Source organism: Chlamydotis macqueenii, chromosome 11 (assembly GCF_036417535.1).
Source record: "Chlamydotis macqueenii isolate bChlMac1 chromosome 11, bChlMac1.mat, whole genome shotgun sequence".
Taxonomy (NCBI): Eukaryota; Metazoa; Chordata; class Aves; order Otidiformes; family Otididae; genus Chlamydotis; species Chlamydotis macqueenii.
In genome coordinates, this window is record NC_141566.1 from 7,300,245 (window position 1) to 7,324,530 (window position 24,286).

The window sequence follows — 24,286 nt, forward strand, 5'->3', positions numbered from 1 at the left end:
ATTCTCTGGCGTTGGATTAAAACCCTAGAATACCCCATCATGGAATAATTTGGTTAGCAGAAAGATTGGAGAGATTTAACAAATCAAGGATTGGAGAACTAAATGAGATTTGAGGTGATGCATTCAGTTCCTGGCTCTCTGCAGCCTTACTGCTTGACATTGTCCAAGTTCACCAGTCTCTTTGGACATCCCTTTCTCATATGGACAGGCATGACAGTGTGAATAATTTCTCTCTCTCCCACTTTTATCAGTGGCGCCTGCATTATTCTCTGTTCTTTCTGTGTGCGTCTCCAACATACAGTGCAGCTGCGATGTCTTAGCTGGGCCCCCAGCCTGCTTTGCCCCACATATTAAAAAAAAAAAAGTAAAGAAGGTGAGAAACAAAGGCAAAACCAGGTCTCATAACTTCTTTAGTGGTCCATCAGAAGTTAGCGTAAGCCTTGGTGCGTGGCAGGCTGTTCCTACAGTTCCTCTGAAGGCTGATCTCTTCTGCTCTGTATGCAGCTCCACTAAAACCATGTTCCTCTTCTCATTCCTACTGAGCCGACCTAAAGACTGACAGCTGTACATCATGTCACTCTTGGCTGTGAAATGGATCATTTTCCACAATGGGCTGAGATGACATCAGAATAAGGGAAATGAAATTAGTTTTAAAAAAATTTAGTCAGTGGCGTATTCCCCTCTTTATTATGAATAATGTACGCTTTCACATAGTGTAGCATAGTAATTAAGGTTTTTTGACTTATTATAAGATGCTGAAGAATGTCTAATGACAGTGCTTTATCTATTCATTTAAAGTTTGAATATAAATCCAAGATATCATTAAATACAGCTTCACCTAACTGTATATTTCAAAGTCCACGGGATGTTTTATTTCTAGGCTTTTAATCTTTTAATTCAGCTAAAAAGTGACTTTAGTAAGTGACTTGATAAATAATTTAAAAAATAGCACTTTTACACTGTAATCACGCCAGGAGAAATGAAAGAGTAGCTGAAGTGTCAGAGGTTATAAATTACAGCAAAGGTATTAGCATGTTGGTGAAGAAGTCCATGTCGCACGGAGAAGCAAGGTCTCCTGGCAACATATTGACTCTTTCTAATTAGCGATAAGATTTATACAGGCCGTAAAAATGGGCTGGTTTATTGATTTTTGTCACATTGCTGAACTACAATAGTTTTGCTCATTTACTGCATGTAGGAATACCTTGTGTGTGCCTGCGCCCTCCCCACGGCCAGGACTGGGAGAAGGCATCCCGTTTGGTTGCTCTTGGCCTCCCCTTTCAGAGCAAAGCGGCCGTACGCTCTTCGTCTCCAGCACCTCCTCAGGTCAAAAGAGGTTTTAGAGGATGGTTATGCTTGCAGAAATGATTAAAAATGCTGCTACTTTTGTTGTCCCTGTGTGACACTTAGTTCAGATTTGCTTTGTTTATAGCTAACCAGACACCGTTTCTAACGGTCAGCTCTGCATACGTGATAAAGACCTGAAAGCAGAGTTTTCTTGGCTTTGACATCAATAATTGCAAAGATGCTGACACTGAAGTCTGGCTGAGGTGAGTGAGCAGGATCTGGCTCTTCTCAGCTGCCCTGGCTCGGGGCGGGGGGCGGGGGGGATGCTGAGGGGATGCTAAGTTCTGTGGCGAGGGGCTTCTGAGGAAGATGTTTTCCTGTGACCGGCTGGCCGCTGCTTGTGTGTTTAGGTTATGAGCTTCTCGTCGCCGCGTTGTTTGGTGTCTGCAGCCTCGCAGGGGTCACGTGCAGGAGTGACGATCGCACGCCCTGTAACGCAGCACAAGTCAGCCCAAGCAATGGCACTGTGAAGTCATGTTGCTCACATGAGGGTGGACTGCACTTGCAGAAACTTGGCCCATGATTTTTGTGCCTGTGTCGCAGTCGCTTAGCAAAACGGGGTCCTACTATGAATTTGAGCAAAATGCCGAAGTAGATTGCATTTTGTGTAGAGCTATTCTAAGATATTTAAAAATGAATAAAAAGCAGCACAGGGAAACTAAAAATAACGCTGCTGAGCTGTAGAAGCATGGATGTGCCATGTCAGAAGCAGAAATGCAGCCAGAGAGGGCACGAGGAGTCAGGGAAGAGGAACTTAACCCGGTCCAGTTCAAGCCAGTCTGGTTAAATCGGTGTTAATGATGGAATGAAAACGTGCAGTGGGTTTGAAAACGGCTTCTCCCAGTTCAGTGCCCACGCTGTAACCCTGGGGCCGAGCTGCACCTCCCTCCGCTGAAATTTAAAAACTGGTGCAAGTTGTGCAGGCGGCAGAGGCCAGAGCCGCGTTTGAGAATTCCCAGAGGAGCGGAGTGTGGGCGCTGGGGCTGTCCTGGGCTCCTTCGCTCCCCTGGGATGTGGCGGGAACGGCACCCTGGCACCAGCTCGGGGTTGGGTCAGTGCCCCCTCTTCGCATCGCAGCCTGGCAAGACCAGGTTTGGAGGTGCCCGCTCCCCCTTGTACTTCCACAGCCCTTCGCTTCCGCTGCTCCTCAGGACGTTTCTCGGGCTCGCTTTCTGCCGAGAGCCGGCCGACCTGAGGGCCCCACCGGTGCTGGTGCCCACAGCCCCCTCCCCGCCCGGGCATTACGGGTCATTAGGGGCTGTGGCAGCGGCGTTTGGCCGCTCCAGGGCCCGGAGCCGGGGGGAGGAGGAGGAAGGGTCGCTGGGGACGCCCCGGGCCCGCGGCGGTGGCGAGGCAGCAGACGGACGGGCAGCGGCGCGGCGCGGCCGCTAGGGGGCGCTGCAGCGTCTCGCTGTGCGGGGCGGGCGGGCGCACCTGCCGCGTGCGGGGCTGGCGGCGGGAGAGTGCGGGGCGGGGGGGCGGCGGCGTCCCGCTCCCCTCAGAGCGGCCCCGCCGTAACTCGGGGAGGGGGCAGCGCCCGCTCCTCCGGCGGCGGCGGCGGGGGGAAGCCGCAGCTTCCACTGCCTCCGCGGCGGGGGCCCGCCGGTCTCGGACGGGGCCGTGCCGGTATGGAGACCTAGAGGGGAGCCGCCGAGGAGGTAAGCCCTGCCGTGCAGCGCTTCTCACAGCAATTTTCTTTAAAAAAAAGAAAATTCTTCAATAAAAGAAAAAGTTCGGGTGTACGGAGTCTCCCCTGGGTGCCGTGCGCGGGATGGGGCTGAGGGGCGGCTGCTGCCGTCTCCCTCCCTCAGCCCCGGGGCGGGCGAGGGGACGCCGCTGCTGCCGGGCCGCTCCCGGCTGCGACCGCTCCGCAGCTCCGGTTCTCCCTCCCGCGCTCGTCCCGCCGCGCCCGCCCGGCTCCGCAGACGGCGGCTGCTCGGGGCCGGGGCCGCCCGTGTCGGTGCGGACCCCCGGATCGGGCCCTGCGGCTGTGGAGGCACCAAAAGTGTTTTTTTTTCTCTCTCCACGAAGGGAGATCTGAGTTGGTATCGAGGGGCTCTCAGCGCCGTGGGGCTCCCCGGGAGAAGTGTTACTGCCAGGGATTTAAAATAAAAACACGCGAGGATCTTTTTTTTTTTGGGGGGGATGTTGCGGCTCGGTGGAGCCTGTTGAGAAGGTGCCAGTTCTTCGGAGGCTGGGCAGCTCGGAGGTGCCGCCGTGGTGTCCTGAACGTCGGAAATCTCTGTTTGCCTCCGAAAGTTTTGTGGCTTCTCTCGTTTCGTTTGGGGTCTGATGGAAACCTCCTGAAGGGCATGAAACCTCTCGCAAGCACTTGATGAAGCGGCTGTTTTTAAAGAGCCTGTCCCTGGACTGCTGCCTCTGCTAAGATTCAAAAAACGTAAAGTTTCTGGTGGAAAAAGCTGTAAGCTGCAGTTTCTCAAAGTTACGGTAAGGTCTGTGTGCTTTGGGCACCTCTGCTCCTGTTGGGTTAACACCCAAACTTAGGCTTGCACCATGAGGAAAAACCCATCCTGGCAGGAGCTGATACTTTCTCATGCTCCTCCACAGTGTTTATACTCTCTTGTTTTTATCCTGATTATTTTTAAAGAATCGTATTTGTTGAGTGTGTAGGGGATTTGTGGCTGTTACGATATTACCATCTGAGCGCGTGTTGTTTTGCAGTTTTTCAGAGAATTGTCAGAGGTGGGTGCTAGGTGGGACGAGCGCAGGAGCAGGGAAGGGTGGTGGGGAAGGGCTGTTTTGGGTGTTTCACAGTGTTGTGTGAGCGTGGTTGCGTTCATGTCCGGGAGAGGCACTCACCCCAAACGCTTGCTGTCGGTGCTTTAAAGCAGACGTTATTTCTTAGCGGGGATAAAACTGCAGGCGCTGGGCAGTCTGCGGTGTCTGTCAGATGTCTCGGCTGTAAGAGACGGTGACTGCCTGCCCTGCTTCTGCGTAGCGCAGGGGAAGGGGCTTCCCTCCGGAGGTGGGAGCGGGCCAGCTTTGAGGTTTGCTCATGCCAGACCTGAGACAGGAGGTAAGTCTGGGAGAGAAGGTGTCTGACAGTGAGTCAAGTTCTTGCTTTGCAGTAGACAAGCAGCTGAGGAGGAGATGGAGGCAGAGGCTGGGATTTGGGGTTTTGGGTTCTTGTGAGCCTGTGGGGTGTAATGCACGTGCAGCGAACCTGAGCAGTGAGGACTTCTGCCAGTTCACCAAGACACAGGGAGTACTTTTCGGGATTTGGTGAGTCCGTGGTTAAGCAGGGGTTGTAATTGGTGATGTGCAGGGTGGCTTTCCAAGAAATTACTAAGGATCACATTCTTCTGAGGGTGTTTATCGGAGGACAGGGGCATGCTCCAACCTCCCTGCAGAGTACCTGTGTTGCTAGGCAGCAGCTTGCACCTCCAGTGTGCTCCAGATTCAAGTTTGTGAGGGGAGACCTTCCTGTGCTGAAGTAAAGCTTTCTAGCTGGTGACCAAGGATGTTGGAAAGCACATACCTGCACTCCTGGCCCGCTCGTGGGCACCGGGGAGGGGTGGTCAGTTGGGAAGGTGCAGGGATATTAGCTGATAGCAAGACTTAGACTCATCCCCTTATTTTGGCTGCAGGTGAGCACAGGGGAGAGCTATGAATCTTCGATTGTTCTGTTTGTAAGGCTCAGGAGTTCTCTGCAACCACCCTTTTACTTTCACAGTACCTGGAAGCTCATAGGGGGTTTGACTTCAAATTGTTTGGTGACTGATACTTTTGTAGTAAAATGGGAAGGGGGGGAGGGGGAGAGAGGAGAAAGATTTTTCTTGCAGAGAGGTAAGAAAAAAGACCAGGTGTGCCACACTAATGCACTTGGCTAACTTTAGTCAATTTTAGTGGATACCACAGAGCTGCTGGAGCCCCTATGCATGCAGCATCAGCTGGCTTTGTGTGAACTGCTTCATGTCTCGCAGCGCAGAGCGATGGAAAGCCTTTTAATTTTTAGGGCTGCCAGTCTTGTGGCTGCACTTTGAAGCAGCGCAGTAGCTGAAGCTGTTGGAAACCAGTGTGGGGGGACTGGCCACTTTCCAAACAGAAGGCAGATCAAAAAAGAGCCTGGGAGGGTCAGGAGGGATTTACAGGATGGCGGGGAGAAGGTGAGCTCAGCAGAAAGGCCATTCTCGTGGCACAGATCACTTCTGATCAGGCAGGGACCAGCGGTGTGGGAGAGGGAGGAGGAGGTTTCCTGGTTTGGTGGAGGCTGGAGGCCTGGACCTCAGAAGAAGCTGGATTTCACAGCCTTAAGCCCAGGGGAGGCTGCAGAGGAGCGAGGAAGTGGAGGCAGGTAGGAGCACACTTGCTGGGCGCAGGATCTCATGGGTGTTGTTCCTTGCCACAGCATGATAAGCTCAAGCCACGGAGCATTAGAGAGTGTGTGTGGCTGGAGGTGTAGGGCAGCTGCTGTCCTCAATTCCCTGCAGGAGTAACAGGCAGTTTGTGTATGGAGGCCGTGTGTGTGAGGAGCCCAGCAGAGATGCAGGTAGGCAGCTGGAGAGCAAGGGGGAAGAAATGGGGATGACATGGGAGGCCCATACCCCTTGGGCTGCTCTGCTTGCTTGGAGGTGACAGGAGCATCCGGGTGAGGCTCTCTGGCTGGGATGGGTCTGTGAAGGGATTTGGTTGGTTTGCATAGGCAGAGTGATTTGTTCCCTGACTGTCCGCAGCAGTTTCCTGGGGAGAGAAGGGTACATGTCACAGTTATCCACTTCAGGCTACAGAGAACAGTGTCTTCTATGTGGCATTTTGAAGAGAGGGGCTGTTTGGTCCAAATTCTGTATGTCCTGGGTTGAGATGCCCCTGTGGGACCGGAGGTGGAGGAGTACATCATCAAGGAGCACATCTGTGCCCTGTGCAGCCACTCATCCCAGCTGTCTGGGAGGGAAAGCTGCTAGGGATGGCTGGGGCTGGTGGCGTTGACCTGTGCGTCTGAGGGAAAGGGCTGAGAATTTGTACTCACAATAAGAAGTACAAATAAAGCATTTATAATGCATGGACTTTTCCTGCTCTCGAAAACGTTCAGGCTCTGAGTAATCTCTCACTTCAAACCAAGGCTCAAGCTGAAAATACCAAGGGATGCTAAATCGTGAACAACTATTAAACAGCCTTAAAGGGCTGTATGGGAAACCGTGTCTGCTCTCCGTTTCTAAGCCTTCCTCAAACAATGTGAGTCTGAGCTATTTATCAGGAGGTCTTTAGTGCTGGAGAGGCAAGTGAACATTTAAACTGTATCACAAAATAAAGAGACACTTTAAGAGGCGATGTGTTTTTCAGGGTGTCCATCTAAAAATAAATCTTCCTTTAAACAGCCTTGAAAAGAAGGCAAAGGGAAGAGATCTTGCCCTTGCTGAAAATAATGACAATCTTTTTGCTAGCTTTGATGGTCCGGGTTTCCTCTGGCATCTGGTACTTGACCTATGTAAGCCCCTCTTGGAATCAGTGGAGGACTGAGGGTTGTGTTATGTTCAGTGACAAGGCTGGTGGGAGAGAGACTGCATGTCAGAAACTTCTGCAGGGGTTGTTTGGCTAATCTTTTCCTTTCCAGCCCCTTTCCGCCTCAAAAGCACTACAGGAAGAGAGCTTCTTCCACCCTCTTCCCACTTCTTTATCTATCAGTTAATTTAACAGGGATGTCTGTTTGGCAGGGCAATTCCACAGCATGTAAAATACATATTTTAATTTTTATTTTGGCCTGCATAGGAACAAAACCCCATTGTGTAGAAGATTTCCACAAAATATCTGGAATAATGTTGTATAAGCAATTTCTCATGGTTCTCAAATTCTGGGGTTTAGCTTGGTTGCATAATTAAATTCTTATTTTCACCGAGACAAATCTGGTAACATACAGATAGGTAAAGGCTAGTCTCTGGTGATGTAAGGGAAAAAAAATCCTCATCAAAATATGTTTATCTCTTTTAAGGTACTGTGAGAGGGTACCGAGTACAGGGAAAGCAACTTGCCTTTGCTGACGGCAGAGCAAAGTGCTCTGTCTCACTTCTCTGGAACTGTGTTTTCTAAGTGGAAAACTGTGGAAGAGTGTTTTATAAGAAGTGTAACAGCTGGTATCGCATCTCTTTCTGTTAATTCTGTCTTCTTTGAGCATTATGTATTAGTTAGGGAAGCATGTGGCCATGAATGAGATCAAGGAATGAAATTCTAAGCACATCGCATGCAGAGTTGTGTTCTCTCAGCAGTCGTTTCATTAATGTGCAGGAGTGAACGTGGGCCAGATTTGCCATGAATAGTGCAAATATTGTTATTGTGTAAATGTTGCAGAGGTATGAGTGTGTACAGGAGCAGATATAAAGTCAATAGGGCTGACACTTGTAACAACTGCAGTCCATCTTCTATGCGGTCCCGGAAAGAGGACTGACTGTTTTAAGACGCTGTAAAAGCAGTTTCTCTATAAAAGCAGGGAATGTTTCAGTGTGCAGATGGCAGCCCAGTCTAAATTCTAGTTCTGTCTTGTGCTGAGCACCTCCATAATGAGCCTTGAGGAACACAAGGGGAACAAGAGCAGCAGTGTAGAGGGAAAGAGGAGGGATTTGCTGTCTTTCAGGACTGAGACCTCTCTGAACTGTTTCTCTCTCTCCGTTTTTAATAGCTTTTCTACAAAAGCTGCTTGGGGAGCAAGGTTGGTATGAGTATGAAAGAAGCAAAACATCTAATCTTTTGCCTTAATAGTGCTCTTGCGTAAGCTGCTGCGAATTGGACAGGAGTCCTTATTGATGTGAGAGTGATGAGTGAGTTTTGAAATTGGTGGGAGTGAGAATGGACTTTAATCTGAAATGTCCGCTCCTTCTGTGGTTGAGGCTCTGTAGAGGAGACCTGTGATCGCTGGCAAGCTCATCCAAAGCACTTAAGAGGAAAAGGCCTTGACCTGAGAGGTGGTGTTTGCTCTGGGTGTCAGTGACTGAAGAGCAGGAGTCAGGTGAAGCCCTGTGTTTTCCGCAATTTACAGGGTTTAGCAGTGACTTTGAAGCCTAAGGGTTCTCTTCAGCAACTTTTTTTTTTCCCCCAGAGAGCTGGAAAGCAGGGTTCAGAGTCCTTTTACCCTGAATGGAGTGTCTCCACAGCACAAGGTGGGCTGTCTGGGCTGGGTCTGAGAGTGTAGCCTCTGAGTTCATCTCAGCCCAGAAGAAATCTGCCCTCCTGGGACAGTGCCCAGCGGCCTTCTCGGTGTTGGGAAGCATATGTGGTCATCTGTGGCTGGGGCTTCTCTTTCCCCTTGGGTGGCTTGATTACTGCTACGGTTTACTCTGCTTTGGGAACTGTCTTGCTGTAACTGCGTCAGTTCTAGGACTTAGGCTGATTTAAGCTAATTCTTAAAATCATTCCCCTTTCCCCAGTACTAGTATACGTGTTTAGCCTTCCAAGTCTAGACCACCTTCATGTTTTCTTCTCTCCTCCAGCTGGCTTTTCTCTAATCTTTTAAGTACTTCTGCAAAGTGGTAAGAGGCTAAGCCTTGCTCTGTAAACCTAAACTCTCTGGGTCTGACAGTCTTTACATTGCCTGCGGTACTTCATGTTGCCTGAAGTACTGTATTGATTAAACCACAATCTGCAGAAGTAAATATATGTAGAATATTAATAGCTCCTACTCTAGGGGAAAAAAAGGCTGTAAATTAATAGATCCATTATGTTGACCTCATAAACCAATGAGGGCTTGAAGTACAGCTGTAATCCTCCTCCCACAACATGTATTTCACTTTGAATGTCTATAAAAGTCCTGGACTCCTGAAATTTAAAAGCTGTGATACCGGACAAGCATATCCATATATCCTGGGATGTGTAGTTAGAATATTGCCAAGTTAAGGCTGGCGCAATAGTCCTCTGTAGAATCCAGGGTAGTGCTGAATCAGTACATCATTGATGGTGCAGCTCGGCTTGAGGCTTAAAAAATAATAGCTAACTTTCCCACTCCTTTGTTGTTCTCGTTGTTCCTTGTTACAGTTGCTTTCTGCATTTCGAAGTGCGGGAGTTGCTGCAATAAGGGAGGAGTACAATTCGGGGATTTAAAATCCAATTTGAAGATATAATGAACTTGAATTCTGTGTGAGTGAGTTGCTTAGGGAACCGAGGTCAGTGTGTGGTGTGAGTTGATAGCACTCGCTCTGCTAATCAGTGCTGAATAGGTCTAGTTCTTCTGGTTTGTGGATCTATTAAAAGGGGCTGCTCAGGTTTTTGTTGAATTTTCTTAGTAGAGATTTAGATGAGTGCCTGTATCATATGCTCGTCACTAACCCTTCTGGTTAGCATTTTGATTCTATAGATTTTGGAATCTTTATCTGTGTTTGGAATATTTCAGATTTTTTTCATTTCCTGCTCTTCATTTTTTTTTTTTTCCTGTAAATGAGCACTATTTTAGGCAGCCATTGGATGGAAAGTTCTTGCAGGAAAAGATTTTTGTGTTAATGCTTGCAGAGTTTTCTCTCTACAGGACAAGCCAGCAGTTTGCTCGTAGTGTTGAGTCTGATTGCCACTTTAACATGACTAAAATCACTTCCACTCTTTGCAGATAGAAATGTTAACGGGAGAAGTTATTGTGTGGAGGCCATCCACAGTATTTTTCTTTTGTGCCTGCTGCTGAAGCCCATGTTTTTTGTTCTGGTATTACACTGTAAGATGCCTCTGGAATCTTTAAGATGCTGCTCTTGGTATCTTCTGTAGTTGCCATTTGGAAGATACATTTTAATGGAAGCATTATGATCTTTCAAGCATAACCTTACTGTTAGCACCTAAGGGGTGGTGCTGTTTGTTTTTTTCTGAAATAACTGATAAGATTCTGAGTTTACTCCCTTCACATAGAATTTCTCATAGAATTTCAGCTGAACAAGAAGAATTAGCCAGATGTGAGTTTACTTAAGGACCAGTGCCCAATGGAGGCTCAAATCCAGCAAGACGAATGCACACTGCCTTGTAGAATTAATGTTCATTGCATATTTAGACAACTTAAGTGGCTGGTTATGATGGTGAAGATGCACAGTGAATTAGGCAAAATGAAATATTCTTTGATGTTCATTGAGCAACAGAGCGAAGAATGCTGCGTGACCCATATCAAGTATAGCTGAAGATACATTATTTGAACTAGCATGCATCTCTGATCTTAAATATTTTTTATTTGTGTTTGAGGTATCAACAAAAAGGGACTGGCACCCATTGTGGACTGCTTCCATCTGGCTTATTATGTAGACTGAAAATCTTTCAATAATAAACAGCTCAAAGTGTGGTGTGTTGGCAAAAGAAGAGAAGACCTGAGGGAGAGTTCATATTAAAATGCAAAGCCTTAAAAAGTGGAGTAGGGAAATGGTTTGTAAAGAATTGAACAGAAGTTGCCATCTAGCATACTGTAAAGACAATGAAAGAATTACTGTTGCCATTTCATCCTTTGTGTGTGGAGTGAAAACCGTAATTTATTTCCCTGAGATTTCTGAGCAACAAAACCTTACAATTGGAAACCACTAAAGAGGTGGACTGCTGTTTTTAATGAGCACCTTCTGCATCGCAGCTTCCGTGGAGAAACCAGAACCTACAGAGCCTCCTGGTGTGTCAGCAAATCTCAGTCTGTGCACAGACGTGTGCCTGAGTGCACACTTTTCTTGCTTTCTCTTAAAAAAGGAACACTGTATAAACAAACCTCATGGTACAAATTAGAGCAAAACTAAATTATATTTAAAGTGGGAACTTGGGAATCTCAGTGCTGGGTTATGTGCAGAATATTAATGCTCCGGTTTCCTTCCTGTTTTTAAGTGCTTTCCTCTAACCTTGTCACTTGAAATTCATTTGAGTCTTGGAAGCTATGTGAGCTGAAGTGGGTGCTGGAAGGACAGCAAGCAGTATGCGAAGAAAATGGGACACAATTTCCTAAGCTCTATTTTCTGAAGACTCAGAAGAAAAAGCTAAGTTTGTCAATGCTGGTGAAGGGCATTAGACAGCATATGGGAGTTAGAGTTTCTGTTAGAAGAACAGAATTTGTGCTGCATTGCAGCCTGGTCTCCTTGTTGTGGACCTTGCTGGGTGCTTTCAGCAGTCTGGGAAAGCTGCCTGGAGTCTGTGGTCTGTAGCATCAAAGGGTATGAGGAGGGAAGGAGTGGTCTCGTTAGCACTGGAATGATTGAGAATAAAGTTGTCACACCTTGCTTCTCCTACATTTCTCCCTCTGATGGTAGCAATCTCCCTTTACTTACCTCGATACAAATGCAACCTGGCAGGTCACAACAAGGGCTGGGTTAATTTATTTAGTGATTCTTTCAGCCTTCTCAGCAAGCACTTTATTCTGTGTCTCTCTTCCCTCCTCTCCGTGGCCTTGGGCAAGTTAGCTGTGACTGGTATTTCTGAATCCTTATTAAGTAAGATGTCTTTTTCACTCTTCTGGAAATGGTCCTAAACTTGGTCCTCTGCCTTGTGAGGTGTATCCAGTAGAGTACTACATTCTTGTTACAGCTGTGAGCCCCTACTCACAGCTGCTTGGAGTTGGCAGCATCAGAGTAAGCAGCTCCTCAGGGAAATGCTGCTCAGTGCCTCTGAGGGGAAGGTTTGTCAAATGACAAAATCTTCCCTGCTTGGAGGAAAATGCCTCTATTGTAGAAAAATGGTATTGAATGTTAACTGGTTTATCCCATCTCATATCTCTTCAAGCTAGCACAGTTTTATTAATGTTCTTCATCAGATCATAGACACTCTCCCACTCATTTATTTCCAGAAGTGCTAGTAGGTCTAGCAGAGGGTTGTCCTGAGTCTCTAGTCCATCCCACTGCCTGACAGGTGAGCGTATGGCCCAGAGGAGGGAGCTGTGAGACTGGTCCCATTTTGGAGACATGATGGGAGTCTTGGCAGGCTCAGTTCCTGAGAATATTTAGAAACTTTGTGCTGAACGCATACATCTTTCCCTCTTCTGACTGCTTGACATTCTTCTAGGGGAAATACATCTTATGCTGTACCTTGTGTTCTTTGTCAAACTGTATGTTTTTAAAAAATCATCTGTGATGTGGCAGTTAGAACGGCCTTGTTGTCTATAGCTGTCTGCTGTCTCAGGACGGTAACCAGCTGACCCACTGGTCACACTGGTGTGGCTGATCCTACCTTCTTCTAATTGGATCCTTAGGATGGTAAAGATGACACCTCAAACTCTGACGTGTATTTTCATGCCAGCTTCAGTGAGTTTGTGTGAGATATGACAAGCTGAGGCTCTGGGCTAGGCTGTGAATGACTCAGTGTTGTAGTTTAGCTCTGCTTGGGACCAAGCTATGCAGTCTCTCACTCCCCCCACCCTCCTTCTTCACTGACCTTGGTGTCTGCAGCTGTTCCTCTCACAAGAAATTCTTCACAACAGGCTGGCAGACGCCTCTCAGGATCTCTTTACATCTTGTTCACTTCTCATCTCCTCTCCACTTCTTGCAGCTGGGCTGGGCCGAGTTGGGCCCAGTCAGCCGCCCGGTGGGAGGCCAGAAGGTGAGGCCTGCAAGGCCCACAAGGCTCGTGCCTCCCCCTCTCTGCCCCCTGCTTCTGCTTCTTCACACCTTCACTCTCTTTTATTTATTTATTTTTTAAATTATTTTTCCCCTTCTTAAATATGTTATTGCAGAGGCGTTATCAGGGAACATTCTGCTACCAATTGGCTTGGCCCTGGCCAGTGGTGGCTCTGCCCTAGGCCTGGCCGAGTCCACTGAACAAAGGGGAAACTTCTGCAGCTAGTTGCAGAAGCTGTCACCATAGCCCCCCTCACTAAATAAAACAAACACACTGGGTGATGGAGTAGTTTCTTGCCCTTTTCCTGCTTTGTTTTCCTGATTTTTGCAGGTACAGAGACTGACTGCCTTGGTGAGGCCATGGCTTCAAAAAGCAAAACTCCTATCAATACTGACAGAACCAGGAATTTTCACCTATCTCTAGTGTCAATACTGGCTGGCAGAACTTGCTTTGAATTTTTAAGTGTATTTAATGTAGCATAGCTTGTTTACGGTGGAGGTATCCCCATGAAAAAAGACCTAGGAGTTACATACTTCAGCTGTAACGACTGATGAGAGGAAAGTGGAGAAAGTAATTTGCCAAGCTACACTTGAAAATCATTCTAGTAGAATGTCATCGTTACAATTATCTGTCAAAAGATTTAGTTCAATTACTTTTTTTTAAGCTCTTTTGTCAAGATGGCCTTGCTTGTTTCAGGATTTTGGTACTCCAAGGAGAGGTTAAGGAAGAATGAATACTAATTCTGCCATTAAACACTGTCAGACAGCCTTCAGTGCATGTTATTCCTTGAAAACTCTTTTAGCATTGTTACCGTGGGGAATCAATAGGCATAAAGTGCCCACGGGAACACAGAGTTCAGAGGGGAAAAAAGTCCACTGCCTATTTATAGCTCACAGAACGGTGAGGTGAGAGGGGGGAAAGCTTCAGTTGTAAGCGGTAATTTTGAAATAATTGAATAGCAGCATAATTGCCATTGTGTAAAAGATTATACATGGTTCCTTACATTTTCTTCACACAACAGTAGGCTGGTAGTAAAATTGCAAGGGAATAATATTTGATGTAATAAAACTCAAATTAAACTGAATAGTTTTTAGCGAACTGCGGGACATTACATCCTCTTGCTGTTTTATCATGTTGAGCAAATGTTCAGAGCCGCAGGGGACTGGTCTGGTCCCAAAGTTGACGGTGGCTCTGAGGGGACCGGGCAGGCAGATGTGGTACAGCATTTAAGGAACGATTCGGTTTTGTTAGCCTTTGTTTTGAGTACTGATGCAGGTAGTTTTGTGGATTTATCTTTAAAAGAAACTGTGGCAAAATGTTTGCTGAATCATTTGGTGCAAATAATAATTTCATAATGATTTAGACAACTGCCTTCTTTATCTGAGAATAAGGGTCCTGATCTAAAGTCTCTATCGAATATCGAGATGAATTTCTGGAGTCTAAATATCAAGCCACTTAAAGGCCTGTAACTTCAAGCTAAATATATATTTGAGGACTCTAGCTTAAAATTAAGCATCTCTCTTTCATTTAGGGATGGAGATATATATATATATAGAGGTGGGCTTTGCTGAGTTCAGATGTGTTCTGCCTGTTTTTAGGTGCAGATAAGGAGCCTCAGTTTGCCCTTGCTATGTTTTCTTGAATGCCCCCTGTCCTGGTTCTGGCTAGTACAGAGTTCATTTTCACCTGAGCTGGGAGAGGAGCTGGAGCTGGTGGCACCTGTGGCTGGGGGACACAGCTGGGATAGGTTACCACTTAGCCAACAGCTGGGATAGTTTACCCAAATTGGCCAAAGGGCTGTTCCATCCCATGGGACACCCTTCTCAGTGTATCAGTGAGGAGGGTGCTGAGGGCAGGCTCCTGCTACTCTGGAGGGAGCTGGGCACCAGGATCCATCGTGAGCTATTGTATTGTATATTATGTGCTTATGTATTTTCTGTTACTGATTTTTTTGTTTGTTTTCCAGCTCTGTTTTCTGTTCTTCTGTTGTTCTCTTAAACTTTTCTTTTAAATCTTAACCCATAAGTTTTGCCTTCTTTTCTTTACCCGTTCTCCTCCCTGTCCCACTGGAGGATGCGGGGAGTGAGTGAGAGACTGCATAGCTTGGTCCTGAGCAGGGCTAAACTGTGACAACCTTGTACTTGTAAATGAAAACTGAATTAGTTCCAGTAATGATATAAAATTAAAAATTCAATTTTAAACTAGATTTTTTCTTTTTAAATGTACATAATATGGAATAGGTTCACAGGAGACACTGATTTTATCTTTTTATAATTAGAATCCTGAGACCTACATTCACAAATTGCTGAATTTTATTCACCTTTCTTTACCTCATTTTATAGGAGAAATCTCTGGAGTAGCATTAATTCATTGCATGAGCTTTTACAGGGTCACCAATGGGAAAATAAGGTTGCTAAGAGAAATTTTATGAATAACCTTTTCTTTATTGTTTCCTGAACTATGTGAAGTTCTTATAAGCTTGTGACCTGTTTGTATGAGAAAAAAGTAATCATGGCCATCAGAGTCTCCCCCTTAAATCACATACAAAAATCTGCCAGATTTTACTCATACTATTTCAAATAAACAGTTAAATCATGTGGGTTTTTAAACCAAAATAATATTTTCAAAGTGTCATTTAAAAAAACCCGAGCCTTTTCTGTGATAGTCAGAGATAAATTATTCATAGGGAGTTACTTTGAACCATTACGTTTTCCTACCTCTGCATAAAAATAAACCCAGAAGTCACTAGATTAAGCTATTGCCCTGTAATGGTTCTTTGAGAAATGTTTAACTATAGCTTCTGCTTTGTTGTAGTGAAGAGCTGTGATTCAGACTTCATACTATGTTTGCATTTCAGCTGTCACAGAAAGTGAAAGATGAAGCCTCTTGTTCTCTTGGTTCTTGTGATCTGTACTGTAGTCAGCATGAATTTGAAGCTCGTGTCAAAGAGAAATTCTGGTAAGTCACAGAAAAATATTTTTACTTTTGAATCTGGACCTAGTGCTTATGCAATCAAGCATTTTAGAAGGCTGCTTTTTGTTTTGCATGTATACTTCTTGTTCTCTTCTGAAAAAAAAAATCATAACCAATATAGTTTGCTTACCAGATGTTACAGGATGAATTTTCTCACTATATGCTATAATGTTCTGTTGATGTGAGTTTAAGCTATTTGAAAATGTCCTTATATTTTCTTTTGTTAAAAAAAAAAAAAAAGAAAAAGAAAAGGTTGATCCAATTGAAAACCCACAAAGGTAATGATGACTTTGGCATTGTTTTAACATCGAATCTTTCAGTCATGCTAAGGGATGTTCTTAACTGTGGATGTGGCTTGTGGTGAATTTCAAGTCTGGATAATTTTTTGGTACATTGGAAGGTCATCTTCCAAAAAGTCGTGATCACACATATGGCTGGCATATGTGGGGAAGAATTTTTTTGGGGTAGATGTGATTATTCTGGCAGTGGAAGGGAACAGGAGTTGGTTTATGTTTACAGCTGCTTTTGAAACCCACTAACAGTAACAGAACACTTCAAAGAAACATTAGAGTATCTCCTTCCAGGATAGACAATTGATCTGGGTAATGTTTCATCTATATCAGAGTGCAGTCCACGTGGTTCTACCCCTTCAAAGGGAATGACTTCATGAGACTGCCTTTCTCAAGTAAGCTGCGAGTTTGGAAGGACTTTGGGCTGATATGTAGGTTAGCTGCAGTGTTGAAGAGAGGTATTAGTCTGCTGGAGCCTTGTGTATGCAGACAAATAACTGATGCAGGATAAATGTTGTACCTTTAAACTTGTGTGTTAACATACTCATTTTTTCCCCACTAGTTGTGTGCTACACTTACAAGTGTGAGGGCTTCTGTTGATCTTGCTGTCCTCAATGTCTTCAGCTAACACTTTTAGCAATGCAGGTCTAAACAGAAATTACTGACTTTAGTTGATGTAGCCAGTTTTAAGTTTAATTTCTGCATTTCTAGAGAATGGAGGATAGAAGTTATTGGTCCATCTATTACAAAGAATTTGATGTCACATCCCAGGCTAGGAAGTGTTGCTCTGGGAACCACCAGCTGCTAGGCTGAATTCTTTCTTCTGGGCTAGAAAGTATAAGTGGGTGTTGCTAAATCGAACGAGTCTACAGCCTTTTGTTGTAGCTACTGTGCCCTGAGTCCTGTTTGTCCTGCGGGAGCAGTCATGGATATCGGGATTTGGCTCCAGAGCAGCTTGATCTAAACTCTGCTAAGGGCGATGGTGGTCCTGTTTTTCAGAACTGCTATTACTGGCCTGGATGGGAACCCCATAGAGATCCATAATCTGTATAACTGAGCAGCCTTGGTTCACTGATGCCAGGCAACACCACCTGGCTGCAAGCAAGGGCCTTTGCATTTCCTTTATCAGAAGCACACATCTGTAGAAGTAACATGCCTGTGGTTATAGCATCATTCAGCTGGTAGCTTACCTTTAATTATATCTTAGTGGCTTTTTTTAAATCTGCTTTCTTTGATTCTGCAGAATGTTTTGTGTTACTGGCAGCCGTCGATAGTATCAATTCAGATTGGGTACCGGGAAAAATGCTTTAATATGTTAGACTGCCTATTGCTAAATATAACCCACTAGTGAATAGCTGGTTCTTTTTCTTTTCATTTGATTGAGTTGGTATATGTTGAGTACAAGATGATGGGGAAAGATGCACGTAAAGTCAAATTATAGTTTCTTTGCAGGTACATCATCCTGCAGTTGGTTTTCACCTTCTATATTCATTCTGACATACATGCTGATTTTTAGGTTGCTGTGTGGAGCAAACTATTGATTTCTTTTTTTTCTTTTTCCACTACATTGTGTGTGAAATACATTTTCTGTTCCTGTGATTTCAGCACTTGGAGCAAAATTGATAATTTGACTCCCTTTCTGAAAGGAGTCTTTTGGTATGAAGGACTGTTGTTTGATTGCTTGAGGCTTCACTAAGTATTATATGTTGTGAAGGGATGGATGCTCCGAAGGCTTCTGAATTTTAACTATTTGTATTGTTGCTTAAGTTGAAGATCAGAGAGAGTGGATCGATGCAGTCAGACAAATGCATGAAGAAACAATGAGACCATGTTATTAAAATTCAAGAGGACGACAGTAGCAGCAGCATGCTGGTGCCATAGTTGAGGGTATTTTTTTTTTTTTTTTAACTGGTGTCTTGATAAAAGTGAGTGAGAAGGGGAAAGTTAATATGATGTTATTTGTGGGTAGCTACACTGGAGTGTAAAAAGCAGGATGTCCGAAAGCGGGAAGACTGTTTTAGCTGCAGATGAGAGCTGGGGCGGGAGGAGTGGATGTGGAAAGGATCTCTGCAACAGTGTTCTGATGGATGTTGTAGTCTTGCTGGCTGTTGGTATGGGGATGTCTAAGCTGGTGAGCATCCTTAAAAGGGGAAGGGAGATTGCACAGACACTTATGTAGAGCTGTGTGAAGCAGTGCGTGGAAAGCGCTGACACTGATGATAAAGACAGATTTAGGCTACTAGGGCAATAAACTAGCAAAATCAGGGTATTGGTGTCTTTGCTGACTTATGTAGACTGGAATTTTTCCAAGCAATACGTAGAATTATTGTACAAATGGCCAGATTTATGATTACTGTTAAGTACAAGAGCAATTATGAAGTTGAGTGGCATGACTAGCATGTGTGTAATATCACATAATGGAATACATCTTGTTTAAGGAGTAGGGAGGATTTAAAGAGAGCTGAGTTGGAAGAGGTCTTGGGGTGGAGCAATGAGAAGGTGTGGTGTTTCTTCAGGAAATGCAGTCAGAAGTGGGGCAGAATGTCCAGAAGGGTGTTACCAGTGAAACTGAAGTTGCCTTAAAGAGAACAGGGGTTTGGCTAGGAAGGCATCTTCAGAGGCTGGTGGGAAAATACTCCTACAAAGTCATAAAGGAAAACCCAAGGGGAAAAAATTGACAATGAGAACTCCAGACAGCAAATGCAGACAGTACACAGGGGCTGGACAACAGGCAAGAGTCATTAAAGAGAGGTCAGGAGTAGAGGATCTAAGATGTCGAACAGAAGATCATGAAATGGTCCTCCAGTTGCAAGCATAGAATTAAAGTCTGCTGAAGAACAGTCCTCTTGGAAGTGGGGAGAAAAACAGAACTGAAAGAGATTTGTCTCATGTCCTTCTCTTGCCCTTTGTTATACGTTCAGATGTCCGTATTTCCATTTGGAGGAGACAAGCAGGAATGCACATGAGGGCTACAGGTAGGTTTTAGAGTACTTTGCGATGCTGCACAACTGACACAGAAACTTGTAGCAAGACAAATTTGTTTGGCTGCTTCTCACTTGAGATGTGGTGCCAAAATAATTAAAATGGGTGAGCTAATTTAATTATGCTAGTCAGATTATTCGTTACAGGCAGCAACTTCCAGATGCTCCAGAAGAAATCTGTCATGTCTACAGAGTAATGATTGCTGTTTGTGGTGGGAACAGAACAGTTTGCCTCAAGCGTTTATGTGAATGTAATGTTGACTTAAGTTTTGCAGGCATTTCTTAATATTAAGAAGCTTTTTTGAAAGCTGCAGCTCATCCTTTTTGCCTGCTTTAAGAAGTAAAACAGCAAATAGCTAATGCTGGGACTCCAGCTGTAGTAATATTCTAGAAAGAGTATTTTACAGGTGGAGGTTATACAAATAAATGGAGGATGTGGGAGCTGCTAGGTTCCCAGCTGGTAGGTGATTTCCTTTTAATCTGATTAAGTGACTTCTTTTCCCAAGCCAGTGCTTTGAATAATCATAGCAGGGAATAGAAAACCAATTTAAAAATCATTGCATTTTTTTAAGCAAAAGATTTTTCAGATTATAGATTGTTTGACTTACTAGACATAATTCCATTAGTGAATAATTGATGCTATTTATTGTTGCTATATTTATTTGCTGAACTCTGTCTCAGCATGCTGGAGCTCTCCAGAGGGCATGACAACCTTGTGTGGAGGAGCACAGGCAGACATCCCCAAGGTTTCTACGAGGCTGCTGGCTGCAGAGCTGGTAGTAGTCTTTGTGCAGGTTAACAGGGCTTAATTGGCTCAGGCCTGGTGTGGTATGGCCTCCAAGCTGCAGAGTCAGTGCTTTGTGTCTTCTCCTCTGTAGTGTGTCAGGTGAATGTGCTCTGGGATTCTGGCCTTCCTTCTCCTCTTCTTTATCTTGGGACTAGCCTGAAAGGCAGTCATATATCAGAGGAGCAAGTGCATCTCTGGTCCTCCACCCACCTCCAGCTTTGTTGCCAATGGCTTGGGAGAGAGAGGGCTCAGCATCACACCTTGCTGTGTACGGGCACGGCCATACTGTCTTAAATTTTCTCACTGATGTTGCAGTGGTTGGGATGTAGTGCTTTAACACATTCATTTAAAACCTACTGGCTTGATATTTCCTGCCTTTTAAATGTCATGCAACAACTTACTGTGATCTACTGTAGATGTTTCTGGAGAGCTTCGCTTTCCTACTAGTTGTCACTGCTCTAGCCTAGGATTGATGCCTGATGACTTTGGCCATGAAAAACCGTGGCATATGGTGTTCATACTTCAGAGGTGACTGATGGATTTCTGCATGGAGTGGGAATATCCTAGAGGAGCAGAACTCTTAAAAGTCCATTGCTCCTGCTGGAGTGGATGAGCAGGATGAGCACTCACAGTTGCCACTTGTTTTTTTTGTTTGCAATTGCATCTGCCTGAAGAGCTGAATTGTGGCCCTGATGTAAAATGCACGGCCAGGAGCCCTCCCAACTTCTGAGATACGAGTGATGCAAAAGAGGCTTTCGGCTTTTACTTCCCATAAGTAATGTGAAGACGTAGAGTTTGGCAACACTAATCAGCGCACGCTGATCTCTTACTTTTCCCAGAAGATGTTCTGTTACTCACAGCTCCAGCAAACAAAAAAAAGTCAGAATCACTGTTATTCTAAGTTGTCATCAGTGCAGGAATGTACAGTCCCTCTCGCACACAGTTGTGCCTGCTCACGGGTTCACGGCTGCTCTCCATCTGTTCGGTTTGGATCAGCGGCAAGCGAGGAGCCGGGCTCCTGCGCTCAGTCAGTTCTCGAGGGGGCTACCAGCAAGGAAGCTGTGAAGTGCCGGTAGCCTGTGCACCTCATTACGGGAGTCTCAGCCCTGGCTTCCTCTCCTCTAGACAAAAAGCAGCGTTGCAGCGAGACAGACCTATCTGGGAGACAGCTGGCAGTGTTCAGACATTGTTTGCTGGTGAGGAGGAAGGGAGATGCATAGAGACGCACAAGAAAGGAAATGATCTGCTAGAGGTTTGGGGTTTTTTTTAGTGACCTCAACCTGACAGTTTAAATATTGAATGTATTTAAACACTCAAATTTTTAGCTGTTACACTAGTTTCAAATGAGTTCATGTATAATTAAAACAATTAAAATATTGAGCTGATACTTAAATATTTAAGCTAGACTCCTTTCCCAAAAGGGAAACCGCAGCTGTATCTGAATAAAATAAATGAACACAATTAAATTGTTCCAAACTGCAGTAAATCACAAAGGTAGGATCTGTGGGGATAGGGGGAAATAGGCAAAGCATGAAGGAAATGTCATTTCCTCAGTTAAAAATCTATAATCTTCCACTTTGGCAATGGGCATTATGTCAGCTGTTTGGATATCTGTTCTACATCTAGTTGCTGCATGTAAGAGTTTATTCATAATATCTGAACTTCTAGTAGACAGACCATCAAGACTGAGAAATCTTCCAGCTCTATGCCTTTAACTGGATAATACTTCTTTCCCCTCCCCTGAAATGGGGCCTTTTAAAATGAAAAAACTAATGTATCAAGGTGTCTTTGCTTTGTTTTCTTTAAGATCCTATATAGAAATTTTAAGAGAGATCTTCATTTCCATATTTCTAGCATGCTCACTTTGAGGGTGTGTGTCCTAGGTTTGTGTCCTCCCTCGGAAACTGACTGTCCTGAGGGACAGGGAAAGTTGTTCTGGCATGTTTTGGTTTTTACTTTGTTCCTGAAAATAGTTTTGGAAGGTCTGTCTTACTAATGAAAGTATAAATAATACAGCTGCAAACTTGCCCAAACACAGTCTTCAAGCTCAGCGCTTTCACTGGTCCTAGAGATGGATGCCTGCTCAGTTTGGGACGTCTGTTTGTAACTAGGTGGGGGGATATGGAGCTGCAGGGAATCTGATGGAATGGCTTGGCTTTGGCTCAGCTCCTCGCCAAGAGCAGTTCTGAAGCGAGCTCGAGTTCCCATAACCCGAATGCATGTTTAAGGCACGTTTTACAGACTGCTGTATATGTTTGAAGGAACATAAATAAGGCTCCTTAGGTTGATCTAGGTATGAATATTAATACATGTTCTTGTATCTCTGTCCACGGAATTTAAAGAACTTTTTCTACTTTACTTTCAGAACCTTCCTTCTTGTTTGAAGTGCATTTCAGTTTTAAATTGCTAGTCCTTGTGACTCATTGTATCAAAACTTTTAAAATTTGTTTTTGCCATGAAAGTAGCTTTGCAAGTGGTAAGCAGTAAAATGGTGAGGTAGGAGATGTTTGGATCACTATGGGAAATAGCAAGAGAAAGGAGAATTAAGATGCTTTTCTTTGTTATTTTTTGGCATATAAGTTTGGAGAAGTTGGATTTACAAATAATAAAGGAAATATCAGAGGTTTCCCTGTTCAGGAAGTACAGAGTTAAATATTTCAAGTTCTTGACCTGTGAGGAAGGAAGGAATTCTTTTTAGTGCAGTACATCTATGTGCAAACCTTAGCATACAGACCTGTGTGAGATTGTTGTGGTACTGTTATAAATCGCTAAAGGAGAAATGATTGCCTGTCCATGAGCTGAAAGCAAAATTGATCGGAGCTGCAGTGTCACCTCTAGAGAGTACATTTTATCACTTTATTAATCTCCAGCCCTTTCAAATCCAATCGATTCTTTTCTACAAGAAGCATGATTAGTACTTACAATACACACTGATATGAAAACATAGAATGCTCTGCCGCTAAAGACAGAGACTTAGATTAAAGTTAAGCTGACCTGAGCACTTTGCTTTTCCAAGACACGGTAACCAGGCTGCCCGTGCCGGCCAGCCTCAGCCATCAGTTCCTCCTCGCTTGCCCTTCCCATGTGGTTCCCTGTTCAAGGGAGGCAGGGTGAGGATATTTCTGTTGACTTGACCTGTTTTAAACCTCCTCCACCTTTGAGATTCACAAAACTGTAGCTCTGTTGTGCTGTGTATGACCTATGGAAACTCACTCCCAGTCACTTGGTTTTTATTTTGAGGAAGGTATGTTGACACTTCAATTGAAGACGGGTGCAGTTGGTTTGGATCTTTGAGGGATCAGTATTCTTTTAAAAAGATACCTGCTGAGATTTCTGCGTGCGTTATTTGAGATGGGAAATTAAATTTAAAAAAATTGAATTAAATAAATAATTGAATAAGTAGAGGACTGTTTGATCTAGGCAGCTGTTAGCATTGGTCACTGGTTTTTAATAAAGAAACTGGAGGCAGTAGCAGTACTTGGCATGAGCCTTTTATATCTGGCTATCTCGTTTCTGTTGCTGTAACGAAGTGGGAGGAATGCAGCCTGCATCAGACCTTGGCTGCTAACCTGACCTGCCAGCCCCTCTGGGGCAGGACAAAGTGGTACGTGTCAGGTCAAGCCCCCGAGGGATCCAGCTCCCCTTTCAGTGAACAGGCCTGAAACAGGGCAGAAGGGAAAGCCTGAAGTTCCCAAATTCCTTCCTAATGTTTAAAGTACAATATTTTGTACGTCCCTCTTGCTTGTGGCTGGAGGACGTATTGCTGTTTAGGCATCCAGTAACCATGCCTACAGTTTCAATGTTTGTTGGGGCTGTGTAGTAGAGACCTTGAAACATGATGGTGGTAGTATTTTTTGGACTTTCAGTGTTCTAATTGTGCTTTGTTACCTTGGCAGTTTTTTTAAAAGTCTCATGGGACTATTTGGTGTTTTAAGTAAACATCTGCTACCAGGCTGTTTAATACAAGTGTCTCTCATGTCTGCATCATAGTTCTTCCCACTTTACAGATGACAGAAAACCATCCAGAGACGAAGTGGTGTTCAGGTTGCCTAGCACGCTGAAGGTGATGTGCAGGAATAACACAGATAAAATGTTTCCCTCTGTTATGTTGCTAACGCCTTAGACAAGGACGAGGAAACCAGTACTATCTCCTAGAGAAGTTTTGAGGCTAAATAAGCATGTGTGTCAAATGTGCTTTTGTGACCTTAGATACGTGTGCTAGGCCAAAGCGTTTGTAATTTCTGTTATTTTTCAGTAGAAGATAGTAGGATTTGTCTGCTAGAAACAGAAGAGGAGAGACATTCTGCTACACCAGGTTTTGTGCACTAGTTTTAGGCTAAGAGCTTTTATGTTTTAATGTTACAAGTCTGTGGTGTGTATTGGCTATGAGCTAAGTGTACAGTGAGGGACAC

The 24,286-nt window shown here is 44.6% G+C and overlaps 1 protein-coding gene across 1 annotated transcript in view; it reads left to right on the forward strand.

Annotated features, from left to right (window-relative positions):
- Nucleotides 1–2,948: 2,948 nt before the first annotated feature.
- IL1RAPL2 (interleukin 1 receptor accessory protein like 2) overlaps nt 2,949–24,286 on the forward strand; it is a 390,109-nt gene continuing 368,771 nt past the window's right edge. The window contains exons 1-2 of the mRNA XM_086756375.1: nt 2,949–3,005; nt 15,701–15,801. Coding sequence (XP_086612501.1) covers nt 15,720–15,801 — 82 coding nt within the window. The 5' untranslated portion in view covers nt 2,949–3,005; nt 15,701–15,719. The remainder of the gene's footprint in view (nt 3,006–15,700; nt 15,802–24,286) is intronic.